Here is a 16,817-nt window from a genome sequence, read left to right on the forward strand (position 1 = left end):
TGACCTGCTGTGGGGGTGTCGTGCAGCTGCTTGAGTACCTTGGCCCGCAACCCCCCATCTGGAACGTACACTGCCCCCTTGCGGAAAAGCAGCCCCTCCCCTTCAGCAAAGTCTCCCTCTGGGCTGCCCTCCTTAAGCTCCTGCAGCTGCTTGCGGGCGAACTCATCGTCCTTGGTCAATCTGGCAATTTCCCCCCTAAGGTCCAAGGTCCCCCCGCAGGCCCACTGCTGCTGACTGAAGACATGTCTCGGTTCCGGGGCTCCTTCGTCTGCCAAGTACTCGGGCTTCCTGGACAGGGCATCCGCCCTGACATTCTGCTCTCCCCGGACGTACTGGATCTTAAAATGGAAACCGGCAAAAAACTCTGCCCATCTGATCTGCCGCTGGTTGAGCACCCTAGCCGTGCGCCAGTACTCCAAGTTCTTGTGGTCTGTGCAGACCTGTATCTGGTGCGTGGCCCCTACCAGAAAGTGCCTCCACTGTTTGAAGGCCGCATAAATGGCAAGCAGCTCCTTGTCCCACACTGTGTAATTGCGCTCAGACTTGTTCAACTTTCTCGAGAAGAAAGCGCACGGTCTCCAATCACCGGCCTTGTCTTGCTGCAAAAGCACGGCACCAATTGCGCGGTCAGAGGCATCTGTCTCCACCCTGAGTGGAGCGTGCGTGTTCACGTGCACCAGCTGCTCCTCCGACGCAAACACCCTCTTCAAACGCTCAAACGCCTTTTGGGCCGCCTCCGACCAGACGAACTTCTTCTTGCCACTCAAACAGTCCGTTATGGGCCCCGCCACCTTGGCAAAGTTGGGAATGAACTTGCGGTAGAAATTGCTGAACCCAAGGAACCGCTGCACATCCTTCTTGTTCCTAGGGCTCTTCCACTCCAGCACCGCCTTCACCTTCTCGCCGTCCATGGCCAACCCCTTGTCGGTTAAACGATAACCCAGGAAGTCCACTTCTCTGGTGTGAAACTGGCATTTCTCGAGCTTGACGTACAGCCTATGCTCCCGCAGCTTCTCCAACACCGCCCTGACGTGACGCACGTGCTCCTCCTCGTTCCTCGAGTAGATCAGGACGTCGTCCAAATAGCAAACACAGTTCCTGTAGAGGAGAGGACCCAGCACGTGATGCATGAAGGCCTGGAAGCAGGGGCTTCCCGCTTGCAAACCGAAGGGCATAACTAAATACTCATAGCTGCCCAGGGGGGTAAACATGGTAGTCTTCCACTCGTCCCCCTCTCGCACTCGTATCAGATTATACGCTCCGCGTAAGTCCAACTTAGTGAAAATCTTGCCCTCGCGCACTCTCGTCAACAAGTCGTCGATGCGGGGCATTGGGAATGTGAGGGGTTGCGTCAAGGAATTCAAAAATCTATAATCCACCACCAGTCTCTTATGGGTGGTGTCTTTCTTGTCCACGAAGAACACAGGACTTCCTCCTACTGCCCGGGACTCCCGTATGAACCCTCGTCTCAGGTTCTTGTCAATGAACTCCTTGAGCTCATCCATCTCCTGATCCGACATGGCATAGAGCTTCCCCGTGGGCAACCTTGCTCCCGGCACCAGGTTGATCTGGCAGTCGTAGGGCCTGTGGGGTGGTAGCCGATCGGCCTCCTTCTCACTGAACACCTCCGCGAATTCTGCGTAGATTTCAGGCAGTACTCCACCCCCACACATCTGGAACGCTGCTGCCAACACCTTGCCATTGTAGTCACTCCTTCCACCCAGACAATGCCCCATGCAATGTGCTGATCCGAAAGTTAGTGACCTCTGGTGCCAGGCCACCACCGGGTCATGCTGGTTGAGCCAGCTCATGCCCAGTACAATGGGCGGCCCTGCTAAGGTGGTGACATTAAAAGCGATTACTTCCTCATGCCTCCCTATTTTCATGCGCATTGGAGGGGTTTGATGGGCAATTTCCCCTCCCAACAACTTCCTTCCATCGATGGTCGTCACCTGCAACGGAAAGTCTAATGGAAGCAGATGCAACTGATGCTCCAAGGCAAAGTCTCTGCTGAAAAAATCTGCACTGGCACCTGAGTCAATTAAGGCTTCCACCTCCACGGGGTGACCGTTGGGAAGCTCTAGCGTCACCTTAACCACAATGCTGGGCTTGGGCGCTTCTGGCCGGGGCACCTTCACTTCCGTTCCGCCTGGCTGCTGGCCCCTCCTTTCTCCAGCCAGGCTGCCTCGTTTCCCTGTGGTTCCACCTTCTCCCCCTCAGGCTGAACGGTTCCTGCCATGCCCTGCCACCCCCTCCTCTGCGGGCATGATCTCGCAAAATGCCCCGTTTGGGAGCAGACATAGCATTTGAGACCCGTCCGAGGCGCCTTGCCTTCAGCCTTGCGCCCCGCTCCAGGCCCCTGGGAAGGCTTCACAGGCGCCCCCCCCAATCTCCATCGGCTCTGGCTGCTGTACTCTGGGCGCATGGCCGGAACTGCCTGGAATACGGTTGCTTAAGAAACGCTCCGCCCTGTGCGATCCCTTCAAACGCGCCCTCTCCTCCAGCCTCACGCCCACGGAGAGAGCGCTCCGCATCAGTTCATTCATGTCCTTCGGCTTAGGACAACGTGCCAACTCGTCCTTCACTTCCTCATTGAGCCCCGCTTCAAATAAGGCTTGGCTCTGTTCGGATGATAAGTCCCAATGCAAGGTATGGCAGAGCATTGAGAATTTTGACCAATAAGCTCTCACGGTCATGGCTCCCTGCTTGAGCGCTAGCAGCTCCTGCCTGGCCACATCTTTCTCGACCGAGGATGTGAACATCGCATCCATAGCATCAAAAAACTGTGTAAGGTCCTGCAGAGCAGCATCCTCTGATGCAATTAAAGGCCTGATCCACGCCCTGGCCTCCGCCTCCAGGTGAGAAATCACAAATGCAACTTTCTCCCCGTCATTGGTGAACTCCGCCTCCTGCAGCTTCAGGGCATACTTTATCTCAGTCTTAAAATTCAAGTAATTCCCGGGGTCCCCACCAAACTTGCTCACCAGCGCCCCCAACTTACGGCCAACCGGTGCCTTCTGCCCCCCCTGGCTCAGCTGCCTGTGTTCCTCCAGACGCGCGCTGAGCCTATCGGCATGGGTCTGTAGCTCACCATTCCTCTGCTGGAGCGCTGCCAGCTGGTTCTCCCTCTCTTCCAGTCGGGCGTTAACCTTCACTGCATAGGCTTCCAAATCCCCCACTCGTTTCTGCAATGCTGCAATCTGCTGGGCCGCCTCTGCCATCCCCTGCTCGTCCGTGCTCATCGTCTGCCGGTAGCAGCCAAAAGATAAGAGGCAAAGGGGAAAAGAAAATAAAACCTCTCACAAACAGCCAGCAGGGATTCCTGGGATGCTGTAACGACGTTCAGTGGCTGTTCATGAGTGAAGCCAAGACACAGGAACTTCTAAGCTAAGTTCTTTATTGTGCTCAAAAAATGTACAGTGAGAGCAAAAGAAACACGTCCATTCCTGACTAGACAGATCCCAGGAATAACTACTTCCTGTTCCTTGCCCAGCAAAACCAGCGTGGGATCCGATGTGGACCCCTCCCTTCCCTGCTTCTGGGCGTGGGAATCTGATCCTCCCCCCAGCCTTCCCCCCGGCCATAAGGCTGCTTCATCGTCTCGCCTCTACCCCTCCTTCCTGCTTCTGCTGGCGTCTCACCACTTGAGGAATGCAGGGGGGAGGAGGAGGAGGAGGAATCTTCGCCTTGAGAACTCTCCCCGCTGGAATATAATTTAGGAGGATCTCGGTAATTATAATGCTCTTTCGCTTTCTCCAGCAGCCCTGGGGGGGGGTTCCTGACAGAATCAGTCCAAGAGTTTTGCAGAGATAAGGATATCTGCTAAGTATCGGAAGAAGTGTGCATGCACACGAAAGCTCATACCAAGAACAAACTTAGTTAGTCTCTAAGCTGCTACTGGAAGGATTTTTTTTATTTTATTTTGTTTTGCTAAATATTGGGTAGTGTTCAGTGGTATTCAACTCAGAGTAGACCCACTGAAGTTAATGGTTACAGTTAATTCCTTCCAGTAGCACCTTAGAGACCAGCTAAGTTTGTTCTTGGTATGAGCTTTCGTGTGCATGCACACTTCTTCAGATACGCTGAAGTTAATGGATACAACTTACTTACATTCCTCAATTTCAGTGGCTTATTAAGCAGGATTCAGAAGGACTAAAATTCAGTAGGATTTTGTTAAATACAGCCTGCTATTTTTGTACACCAGTCAAGCTATACTATAGTCAGACTTATTTCACTTGGTCATGAATGTGAACGGAAAAGTGTCATTAAGTTTAGTCTCATCCAGATAAGCACCAGATGTGCTGGGGAATCTAATTTGTGTCCAGATGTGTATTGGCAGAGAATATACCCGCATATCTTCCTTCCTCTATCTAAAATGGAGTTCTGTTTCGTTCTGTTTCGTTTTGCATGCATTTTATGTTTAGTATTTTGACATAGCCCAAAACTGAGCAGTCAAGTGGTCTGTGAAACTTAATGCAATTCTACTAATGAACTGTTTATAGCATTTCCAACATAGAAACCTAGGTAAGTCAGCCAGTTAATTTCATCACCTGCCTATCTCTTCTTCCTAAAGTTCTTCCCTTTGCCATTTGACACCATAGTTCTATATAACCTGATGGCCCATATAGCAAATATGGCCTCTATCCTGTTGGCTGTGGTGTCATTTGCAGAGTACGGTCCATGAGTGGGCATGGGAAGAATAAAGATGACAGGTGGAACTTCTTGTCCAACCCCATCACTCCATGAGAAGTTGTAGCAGTGGTTCTGAGGAAATCTGGAGCAGGTTGAGATTGACAGGGGTCAAACCCAGGTCTGCTAATATAACTTTCTGGAAGAGTTTAAAAAATACATATTTAGAATGAGGACTTCTGATGTTAAATCCAACTTCTTAGAATACCTGAGCTGCAAATTAACCAAGTAACTAATTAATTTGGACCCAACTGACAACAGGCAGACACTGCACAAGTGTGTAACCCTACCCTCTCCTGTATCAGTAGCACAGCAAGCAAAGCCATCTCTGGAGCTCAGAAACTGCTGCCCACTTCTAATGCCCTATCTTCCAGGGCTGCTGAGACTGTTCAGAGCAGTAACAGCCATTCTCAGTGAAAGACTAGGACAAAATAGGCCTACAGCTTCTCAGTTGGGGTGGTGGTGACTACGCCACCATCTACAGCAGCAATGCCGACCATAGTGTAGTCATGTTCTCTCCCATCCGCTTAATATTAATCCAAATATCTGTAGAATCACAGCAGTAGAAAACGATTGCTCTTCTGATGGAGATACAAAAGACTGGAATTACTTTTCCAAAAATGTTCTACTTCTGACTTTTCAAAAGAAGACTAACTGCCCAATGAAATCTGCCTGAGCTAAAGGGGGGGGGGGAATGCCATTGGATGTTCATATTTTTTTATTTTACAAATCTTATATGAGATCTGGAAAATGGTGATACTTTGCACCTGTCCTTTTTCTAATAGTTTGGAAACTGCTTTACAGGAATCTAATGATGCCATCTGTTATATGAGCACAGCAACTATTTGGCCCCTGTTAGTCATTAGTCTTTACTTTTGCAATGAAATGAAATCTGCATTCTCCTCCCCTCGTGTCCTCTTTGTAGCAGAGTAAAATTGTACGTCGTGTTGCCCAAGGTTTTTACTAATTTAGGATGCAGTCCTAACACCGGGCCAGCACCAGCAGGATTCGATGGAGTGCAGGGGCATTGCAAGGGGGCCCCCGGGTTCCATAATGGAGGGGGTGACAAATTATCAAGGAACAATTTAAAAAAAAAAAAGATTATTAAAAAATAATAATTAATGCCTGCTCCGAAGGTCTTATCTTACTATACTAGGTATTATATATCTATATATGAAATTTCATGCATATCGGTTAATATCTTGACCCTCCTCCACCAAAATAGCTGTTCACTTGGCTGTTTTCCTATGTCATAAAGGCTGAAATTTCATTTCAGAGAATACTTTACTGTTCCCAACCCTAACCCTGTGGAAAGCCATCTAATTAGACTTCAATTTGATTTTGAGATGTTTTTAGGAGGTAATTTAATTATTGTTTGATTTTATACCAGTGTTATGTATCTGATGTTAGCCACCCTGAGCCCGACTTTGGCCGGGGAGGGCGGGATATAAATAAAAGTTTTTTTTTTATTACTTGTTATTATTCCTTTGTAAGAAAATATCAAATAACGTAAAACCATTTTGGGGGGGGATCAATGGAGGGGTGACAAGAAATTTTCTGCACCGGGTACCACCTGACCTTCCCATGCCTCGGGGGGGGGGGGAGTGACAAAAAGTTTTGCCCCCGGGTACCAATTTACCTTGCTACGCCCCTGATGGAGTGGCATAGCCAGTGCAGCATCTACAACCCCAGTGCTCACACCAACTAGGGCAGAAACTGGGGCAGTAGGGAGAGGAGAAATGCCCCTTCACTCCATCAACTCCCAGGCTGGTACAGTGGGGAGACCCAGATTGTTCCCACCCCCCAATTAAATTTTTATTAGTTTTAAGAAAATATAACATACACATCAACAAAAACAAAAACAAACAAATAAACACTTCAATCTTAATACAACTATCAAATTTTCTTATCATTGTAAATTGACTTCCTCACGTCCTCTCTTCCTGCGTTCCTTGAATGTCGTCTTTAGTAATTTCTTTACATTGTTAAAAACATATTTTTATTAGTTGCCTTAACATCTCTTCTTATCTAATATCATTTATTCAAACAGTTATAAACCTTAAATCTATTTTCTAAATCTACAGCCTAACATATCTTTCATCTTATTTCTAATCTCTAATCTTACAATAATCTTTTAAATAAATTTTAAATTTCTTCCACTCTTCTTCCACCGCGTCGTCCCTCTGGTCACTGAAGTTTCCCGGTTAGTTCAGCGAGCTCCATATAGTCCATCATTTTCATCTGCCATTCTTCTGTCATTGGTAACTCCTCTGTCTTCCAGTTTTTAGCTATCAAAATTCTAGCTGCTGCCGTGGCATACATAAAGAAAGTCCTGTCACACTTTGGGATTTCCTGATTTACAATACCAAGTAAGAAGGCGTCTGGTTTTTTTTATGGGGAGACCCAGATTGGACCTGTTGCTGTTAGATGATGGCAGCAGGGTCGCCCCCATCTCTCTTCCTCCTTTCAGATGCCTTGTTTGGGAGTTTTTTGCTGGCTACTGCAAGGGGGTGTGCAGTTTCACCCACAATTTGGGTAGGCACATTGGGGCACTCCTCGCTGTCAGAGCTTCCCTGTTGATGGCATGGCTAGGAAGAAGGGCAGGGTCCCTGTGGGAATGTTAAGGGATGTGGCGGAGGATATATTATTTAAGATATCCTGTCCCAACTTGTGTTTACAAGTTCTATAATATCTGCAGAGTTAACATTCCCTTTTTAGCACACACACAGCGGATAGCTTGCACAGACTCGCTAGAGTCATTAGAAATATTATCCTGGTGTCTTCCCCTTTTAATCCCTCTACACAGTCTTCAGTAAAGTATAAAACTTTTACTCACAAGAAATCATCTGTTCACACAAAGGATCCCAGAGGCAGACTTAAAAGTTACTAAACAGTATACATGTGGTGACTATCTCCTTATGGGAGAAAGTCCCCCTTTTCTTCTCTTGGCCTAGAGCCAAGGGTGCATCTTAGTAATGCTGCTGTTCAGATGGCAATGAGAGAGAAGAAGACTGAAGAGACAAAATGGAGGCCCGGCCTGTGGTTCTTCAAGGAGAGGCCGCACCCATCTCAAGTTACATACAAGGAAGTTTTGTCCCAGTCCAGGAAGGCAGGAAGTTCTGGCTGGAGGACTGAGACAACCTTTATGTCTACTCTAGCAAAAGTTGTGTTTGACTGCTCCTGTCCTTTTTACATCCCACAGTCCTTCCATCCAAATCCCCTCCAGCATGTCAGGTTGGGGGCTGAACTGCTTTGTGTGTTTTTTAAAACACTGCTAGCAGTATCCTGTTCATATTTCATATATATTTTTTCTTGTTGCATGCAGTTGTCATATTTCCTGTTTCTTTCTTTCTTTGTTTGTTTTATTTTTAATTGTTGCCACATGTAAAGCTATTTAGAGCTTACTTTGAGCTGTATTTCAAACTAGAGTACAAGAAGTTGCTGGAGTTTAACAGCAAAATATGTATAGAATCAGCAGCTCTGAAAAGTTGGTTCCTGTTTCCATGGCTGGGCTTTGCCATACCATGCAGAGAGGTGCAGAGTCTGGCCCTTTCCAAATTTTCATTTTTCTGAATATGTTGCAGAGAAACCCTCCCATCCAAGCGTGAGTGTTCCATTCTCAACGGATTGCATATTTTGCCAGGAACATTTGACTTTTGTTCCCAAGGTCAAAAACTACATTGTGAATCAGCAGTTAAATTTCCATCTATAAATAGTTAGGTCTTGTGAGGTCAAAACATGTGCATTCTGTTTTTGATGTACCGGTATATCTGAAATGAGGTGGCCAGGAGAAATAAAGGACAGGTCCCCAGCACCTTCAATAGTGGAGTTTTATCTTACACAAGTAACCTGCTTCACCCTAAAAAAAATCGGCCTTTTTGTTAAATGGAAAGTGGTGGAGAAATACACTGGAAGGTGTGGGGTGACAATTGTTTGACACAACATCATACAACTTCCCCACAAACATGGTGCAAAGAAACAAGGATAAATGTTCCACAAACAGGTCATCTGGAAGCAACCTTGGTATGCTTTGATTTTTAAAAGGAATTTCTAACTGTGGGGACTAATCCTGCGGTTCCAAGCAGGGAGAAACAGATAGGCAGCAGATTTAGAAGATAGATAAGTGATAGTTATAGATGAAGTGATGTTAAGGCTATAAAGTAAGAGAAGTTGATTTGTGTAGTAATTGGTGTTGTTCAGTCGTTCAGTCGTGTCCGACTCTTCGTGACCCCATGGACCAGAGCACGCCAGGTACGCCTATCCTTCACTGCCTCTCGCAGTTTGGCCAAACTCATGTCAGTAGCTTCGAGAACACTGTCCAACCATCCCATCCTCTGTCGTCCCCTTCTCCTTGTGCCCTCCATCTTTCCCAACATCAGGGTCTTCTCTAGGGAGTCTTCTCTTCTCATGAGGTGGCCAAAGTACTTAGAGCCTCAACTTCAGGATCTGTCCTTCCAGTGAGCACTCAGGGCTGATTTCTTTGAGAATGGATAGGTTTGATCTTCTTGCAGTCCATGGGACTCTCAAGAGTCTCCTCCAGCACCACAATTCAAAAGCATCAATATATGTAGTAATATGAGAATATAAAAAGGTAAAGAAATTACTAAAGGTGACTTACAAGGAAAGCAGACAGAGAGGGCGTGAGGAAGTCAATTTACGATGTTATAAAAAGTTGATTAGATAGATGTATTTAGTTGTTTTTGGTAATCTTTTTTTGTTGTGTATTTTGTTGAAATGTGTTTTGTTTGTATGTGTTGTTTGTTTGTATGTTTTTAAAAAGTCAATAAATTTTTTGAAAAATAATAATCCTGGGGTTCCAAGTAAATTAAGGATTGTTTTGATTTCTGGAATATCACTGACGTACACTTTGCTTTCTACGTAAGACCATTAGCCATACACAATGGGGGCTATGCAACTAATCCATAAAGTAAACATATGGAAATCAATGGACTGGAGTTACTTAAGGGTATGATTCCACCAGAGTTAACCACTTTGTCCCATGGATTTCAAAGGGAAAATAAAGTATATGGCTATATCTCTCACATGAAAAATCGATGGCATTTCAAAAGAGTTTAACCTTTGTTAGGATTAAATCCTAACTACGGAAGTTCAGCTTTCAACTTAATTCGTTCCTTAACATTTAGCTAACTTGTGACTTTGTAACAAGCATAAATCACCTTCTGCTGAATTGGTGTTTTAAATAGCTTTTATATTGCAGAATCTATTGTTTTCCTTTTGCAATTCGAGTTGGAAAGAAAATTGCTATTTGCCTTACAGCTCTGTCCACACATTTTCGAGTCTGTGAGCCATATACAGACTACAAAGGCCGCTCCCATTTTGGATTCCACTGTCCGCGTCTTTCTGACAATAAATCGTACATCTTTTGCTGTCACCATAACAACACGGTGTTTAAATACTGCTGTAATGAGACGGAGTTTCAGACTGTTATGCAGATGAACCTAACGGGGAATGCAGATGGATATATGCACAAGTAAGTAATTAAGCTGGAATACTTTCCCTCTCCCCCCTCTTCCCCCAAACGTATCCTGGTGTAAACAAAATTGTACTGGATCTGCAGAAAACAGAAATGTGTTTCCATAATTTAAGAAAAAACAAAGTTGAGAAATACGCGAAGAACACTGGAGAAGGGAATGGCCTTTCTGCACAGCACAAATGTTTTGCAGGACCAATTGTTATTTTAAAATTGTGCCTGCTTTGCATATTAATTACTTGCAATCACTTGCATTTAAACAGCAAGGTGCATTTGATTGTGTGTCTGTGGAGTGCAATCTGCCCCCAGAATTCCTTTTTATATTTTAATCTTAACTCTGTGGCCTGTTTCATTGCCTTGATCCCGTAACTCTCTTTATTTTTGAAAAATGCCTTTCCAAGAAATACTTTTTGAAGAAGTATCAAGATCAAAAGGAAATATTAGACAAATTTTGAAAGCAAGTTTGCGTTTGAGCCAGAACTCCTCAGGACTTAAAGGTAAAGGTAAAGGGACCCCTGTCCGACTCTGGGGTTGCGGCACTCATTTCGCGTTACTGGCTGAGGGAGCCGGCATACAGCTTCCGGGTCACGTGGCCAGCATGACAAAGCCGCTTCTGGTAAACCAGAGCAGTGCACGGAAATGCTGTTTACCTTCCTGCCAGAGCAGTACCTATTTATCTACCGGTACTTGCACTTTGACGTGCTTTTGAACTTCTAAGTTGGTAGGAGCAGGGACCGAGCAATGGGAGCTCACCCCGTTGTGGGGATTCGAACCGCCAACCTTCTGATCAGCCAGCCCTAGGCTCTGTGGTTTAACCCACAGCGCCACCCGCTTCCCCAGGACTTAGTTAGCCCCAAATTTTCTTTTTAGTGCCAGGGGCAAGATGAAGTAGTAATAGTGGCCTGGACTGGAAATTGCGCTTTGCATATGAGAGCTGGCTTGCTCCGTCTCCCCTCTGCTTCTCCAGCACAGCAATGATGAGGAGCTTGGAATTGCCAGCTTCTATTTTTAACTAACCACAGATTGTCATTTCATCCAAACTGTTTTGCCCCCTCCCCGTTCTTCCTCTGGCGCAGCTGCAAGAAGAAAAGATTGGGAGAATCCACTTCCATTTTCAACTTGGCTTCTTTGAACAAGCCATAGTTAAACTAAAGCAGAATTCGTCCCAGTTCAGGCAAAATGATGATCTGTGTGGTTGGTTTAAGGTGGAAGTGAAGGCTGTTCCAGAGGAGGGAAAGGGGAGGAGGCGCTGAGACCAAAGTCTTGTTCACATAACACTAAATAGGGAAAACAAAATAAAAAATAAATAAAATCCTTCCAGTAGCACCTTGGAGACCGACTAAGTTTGTTCTTGGTATGAGCTTTCATGTGCATACTCACTTCTTCTTCTCTACCTGTAACTGGAACTAAAAAGGGACTTCGTGTTGTATTCAAACTCAGGTCCTGGTGCCACTGAGCATGTACAAATTGTTTCCCCCTTGCCACTAAATAACTGGAAGCCGCCCAAATGCTCTCCATTTCACCTCACTTGAAAAGCAGGACCAGCGTTAGAACTGGACCAGGAGCTGTCTGGCAAAACCAGTTGAAAAGTCCTCTTAACCTGGCAAGTGATAGATGTCTGAGGGCTGCATGAATCAGCTGAAGGCTTCAATCTGCTTGACCTCTTGTGTGATCATGGGGTTTCAAGTGCAGTGAGACACGGTACTTACTTGGATGACAAGAGGTTTCTCTGTTCAAATCCCAGAAACGCATGTGTCACTGAAGGAAAATGTTAGGATATTTGTACACGCCGAGCTGCAAAAGCAACAGTGAGGCCGGTGTAATATGTGTCTGTTTTTATCCTGTGAGAAAGCCAGCAGTCCTATATCTGCTTTCTCACACATGTGATGTTATTGTACTTTACTTTCAGTTCTGGCTCGAGAGATGCTAGACGCTTTTATGCACACCTCTGAGTATCTGAGCTGGCTAGCAGAGACATATTCTGCATTTACCTATAATAAATAGTTTAGCCTCATCACTGGCTTGTGTGTGTTGTTCTTCCTGCTGGGGAACAATCACATATGAATGTGCCACCGGACTCTTGTGGCCGGGAATGTACACAAAGGTTGTGTTCCAGGTTCGGGGCAGTCTCACAACTTACCCTGGGTAGGACATTTCCCAACAGAAACATAGTGTGCCTTTTTTTAAAAAAAAAAAAAAGGAAAAACGAGGCACAGCTCATGTTTTATTGGGTAGCAAGACTGGGGAAGGCCGCTGCTTCTCAGAGTTGTTGGTGTTGCCAGTGCTTTTTAGTAGAAAAAGAGGTGGGGATTCTCACCATGAAGCTTTTGTTGACAATCACCCTTTCAGCCTCAGCTGCATCTCCAGTTTACAATACCAGCCGTGGGCTACACTGCAGGGTTGTCTTGAAGCCATTGTTGTTGTTGTTGTTGTTGTTCAGTCGTTCAGTCGTGTCCGACTCTTCGTGACCCCATGGACCAGAGCACGCCAGGCACCCCTATCCTTCACTGCCTCTCGCAGTTTGGCCAAACTCATGTTAGTAGCTTCGAGAACACTGTCCAACCATCTCATCCTCTGTCGTCCCCTTCTCCTTGTGCCCTCCATCTTTCCCAACATTAGGGTCTTTTCCAGGGAGTCTTCTCTTCTCATGAGGTGGCCAAAGTACTGGAGCCTCAACTTCAGGATCTGTCCTTCTAGTGAGCACTCAGGGCTGATTTCCTTGAGAATGGATAGGTTTGATCTTCTTGCAGTCCATGGGACTCTCAAGAGTCTCCTCCAGCACCATAATTCAAAAGCATCATTTAGCTATTGCTCCCTAATTTGCAGCACGGTTGTGATAACTGTACTATGTATTGCATTGGGAAGACCATTTTTAATGCTTAAAAACTTGTATAACATGAAACAAGACCTGAGTTAGAAACAACATGAACTCCTCCTTTTTCCGGGGAGGGGGAGGTCAGTGTGGATACACTGCCTCCCACTTACAACTATGCTGAAATCCTGAATTCCTCTCTGTTGTTGTTTTCCTAATGGCAGCTGCCGCTTGACCCCCCCCCCAGGAAAGTGGGGTGGGAGGGGGGGAATGGCATCAAAAGCCCCATCTCTAGATGATGGAATCATCACTCTGCTTTTAAAATATAATGTCTATGTTGATGGGAACTTTCCTTGCGCTGCCTGCCTAGAGAATCGTGACAGTCACCAAGGGTATTGTTATGGGATGACTTTGCCCCTTTCCCTCCCCATATTTTTTAAAAAAACTTTGCTTATATGGGACTTGAGCGCACTGGAAAGGGGCAGCGCTGGTGAGATCTCAGTCACTCCCATCTTAATTTGAGAGAGGGAAAGAGGGGACCCTTTGTTTAATGGCTGAGGTTACCTTTGGACAGGGAGCAGGGATCTAGATCTGGTGGCCAAAGCCACATCCTCGTCTACCCCACCCCCTAGATGCCAAATTTGACGGGTGGGAAAGGTGGCCCATCTGTCAATCACCTGACAACACAATGTTCCATGCATGCAGTTTGAAATCTAAACCTGTGGACAAAGACACGGTGCTTTCTGCTAGCCCTGTTGACCAGCTTGTTGGCTGCAGTCTTTACCTGCTCCACACCTGGAATCACATAGGACATCAGGTGTGGGGAAGGTGGGTGTGGCTTGGCCATAATTACCAGTAAGTCCACAGGCCAGAGATTCATGGGAATGTTTAGGGATGCAGGAGAGGATATATTGTTTATTATATCCTTTTCCAACTTGTGTTAACAAGTCCCAGAACTTAGCAGAGCTTTCATTCCCCTTTTTAAACACACACAGCGGATAGCTTGCTCAGGTTCTCTAGAACCTCTATAATAATATTGTCCTGCTATTTTCCCCTTCTAATTCCCTCCTAAAATAAGACACGACACAGTCTTCTATAAAAGTATGAAGAGTTTACTTACAAGTATCATCTGTTCACAATCGGATCCCAGAAGGCAGACTTTTAGCTTAGAAAATTTAATATACATTAGATGACTATTCCTTAAGGGCGATAGCTCCTTATTCTCTCTTGGCTGGAGGCCAAGAGAGCATCTTGCCTAAGCACATGTTGCTCCATTGAAAGCAAGTCGAAAAGAGAGAGAGATGGCAGCTAGCCTGTGCTTTTGTTTTACCTGCACAGGTGAGGCCACACCCACCTCCTGTCACATGCAGAGGAAGTCTGTCCCAGCCCAGGAGAAACAGACATCCCCTTTCTATGTCCACTCTAGGGATGTTGTACTTGACTGCTTCCGTGTTTCACATCCCACAAGATTCCCCAACTCTTCTAGGGTGTAGTGCCCTTTACAGTACAAAACAAAAACAGAAACCTTTATGGCGCCAGTGCACAAGTTTCCCTTGGCAGAACAATGGATGTGGGATGGCTTCTCTGGAAAGTCTTGTTCTATAATAATAATAATAATAATAATAATAATAATAATAATAATAATAATTTATTATTTGTACCCCGCCCATCTGGCTGGGTCTCCCCAGCCACTCTGGGCGGCTTCCACCAAACATCAAAATACATTTAAAATATCACAGTTTAAAAACTTCCCTAAACAGGGCTGCCATTAAGCATTCAACCTCTGTCTTCTTGTCCGTGTGACCGAGAGAATGTGAAGTGCAGAAGCAGACGTAGCCAACATGTCATTCAGAACATCTGGAGGGAGCCAACTCCCATCATCATGGGCAAATGGGAGTTGTAGCCCACAACATCTGCAGGGCATCGCATAGGCTGTCTCTGTGTATTGTATATGCCAGGGCTGAGCTGAAATGTGTGTTAATTTTACATTGCATATTTTTGTTAGAAATAGTACTTTTATGCAGAGGGAGGGCAAGGACAATTTGGTTTCAAGGTATTGCCGTGTGGCTAAATCTGAATGGCTGCATGCTGCCATGACATCACCCAACTGGCTTCATGACTCCTCATTGTTTGGATCACACAGTCAGTGAACCCGTCTCTTAATTCATTTTTGAATGCACCAAAACTGCAAGGGGTGGGGATAGGAAAGCAGGAGCAAGATGGTGTGAAAATGCAAAGTTTTGGGAGAGTTTCGAAGAACATTTTATCAGCTGCACCAAAAAGTCTTGGCTGCTCAGTCTTATTCTAATAATACATTCTAACTTTTTTTTTAATTGTTGCAGACATGATGTGCGTTTTCACTGCTAGCTTATTTTCCAACTGTAATTAACTTCATTGTAAACTGAACTGAAGGAAGAGGTCCTTTTGCTGTTAGATCAAACTGTCTGTGCTTCATTAGGCATAATGTATACCTCAGGTGTTCCAGCTAAACGTCCACAGTAATTGCAACTAGGCTTGTCCTTCTCGTCACACAGGAGGAGAAGGGTTTAAAGCAGGCAGTGTAGCCAGTGGTAATTTTAGACCCTGGAGTGGCATTGGATGGGAAGGCCCCATTTGTGTCTTCCACTGCCATTCCATGCACTGCAACTGCTTCAACATCCCTGATACGTTGGAGCTAAGAACAAAGAGCAAACAGTTTGCCAACCTTGGTTTTGTTTTTGTTTATTAAGGAACACTTCCTCTGAGCACGTGCAGTTTAAGAACTTACTTAAATCATAGCACCATCCTGACTACAGGAATAAAACAAGTTTCCTTCTGCTGTCCCGGTGCTAAAGATATTTATTAGGGAATAAGCACCATTTTAGGGACGCAGGTGGCGCTGTGGGTTAAACCAAAGAGCCTAGGGCTTGCTGATCAGAAGGTCAGCAGTTCGAATCCCCGCGACAGGGTGAGCTCCCGTTGCTCGGTCCCTGCTCCTGCCCACCTAGCAGTTCAAAAGCACATCAAAAGTGCAAGTAGATAAATAGGTACCGCTCCAGCGGGAAGGTCAACGGCGTTTCCATGCGCTGCTCTGGATCCATTTCTAAACATTCCGTATAGTGAACTATAAGTTAGAAAGGAAGGATAGAAGAAAATAAGATAGAAGGATTATAAGGAATATTTAGTAGTAAAAAAGAAGGGAAAGACTGATATCCCGGGATGATGACAAGTGGAAGCCAAATGGGCGGGAGAAGTAATGTATAGTAGATACAGACAAGAATATACAGAAGGATGGAAGAATGAAATATCACTAAAGGTTAGTAGAAATTGATTTATGTGATTATTGAATTTTGATACTATTACTTTTTGTTTTGCTTTATTATTTTTAGTATAGAATCGAATTATTTGGAATATATAAATGTATTACTTGATAGTATGTTACTTTTTTATGAAGGAATTCAAATTTGGAACTTTTAATATTTTTTTCTTTATTTTCTCTTTTCTTTTTCTTTCTGTATTTTGATGTAATAAAGTTAATAATTTTTTTTTTAAGTGCAAGTAGATAAATAGGTACTGCTCTGGCGGGAAGGGAAACGGTGTTTCCGTGCTCTGCTCTGGTTTGCCAGAAGCGGCTTTGTCATACTGGCCACATGACCCAGAAGCTGTACACCGGCTCCCTCGGCCAGTAACGCGAGATGAGCACCGCAACCCCAGAGTCAGGCACAAGTGGACCTAATGGTCAGGGGTCCCTTTACCTTTTAAGCACCATTTTATTGTAGGAAAGGTTAAGGAAATGCTGGTATCACCTGATTGCCTCATACATTGGTGGAAACACTGCTGGAAATA

General features: G+C 45.2%; 1 protein-coding gene across 3 annotated transcripts in view; it reads left to right on the forward strand.

Moving 5' to 3' along the window:
* Positions 1-16,817, forward strand: part of SHISAL1 (shisa like 1) — a 115,416-nt gene that overhangs the window by 51,105 nt on the left and 47,494 nt on the right. For all 3 annotated transcript variants that reach the window (XM_033148299.1, XM_033148300.1, XM_033148302.1), the window contains exon 3: positions 9,967-10,180. In XM_033148299.1, the coding sequence (XP_033004190.1) occupies positions 9,967-10,180 (214 nt within the window). The remainder of the gene's footprint in view (positions 1-9,966; positions 10,181-16,817) is intronic.

The sequence above is a fragment of the Lacerta agilis genome, chromosome 5 (assembly GCF_009819535.1).
Source record: "Lacerta agilis isolate rLacAgi1 chromosome 5, rLacAgi1.pri, whole genome shotgun sequence".
Taxonomy (NCBI): Eukaryota; Metazoa; Chordata; class Lepidosauria; order Squamata; family Lacertidae; genus Lacerta; species Lacerta agilis.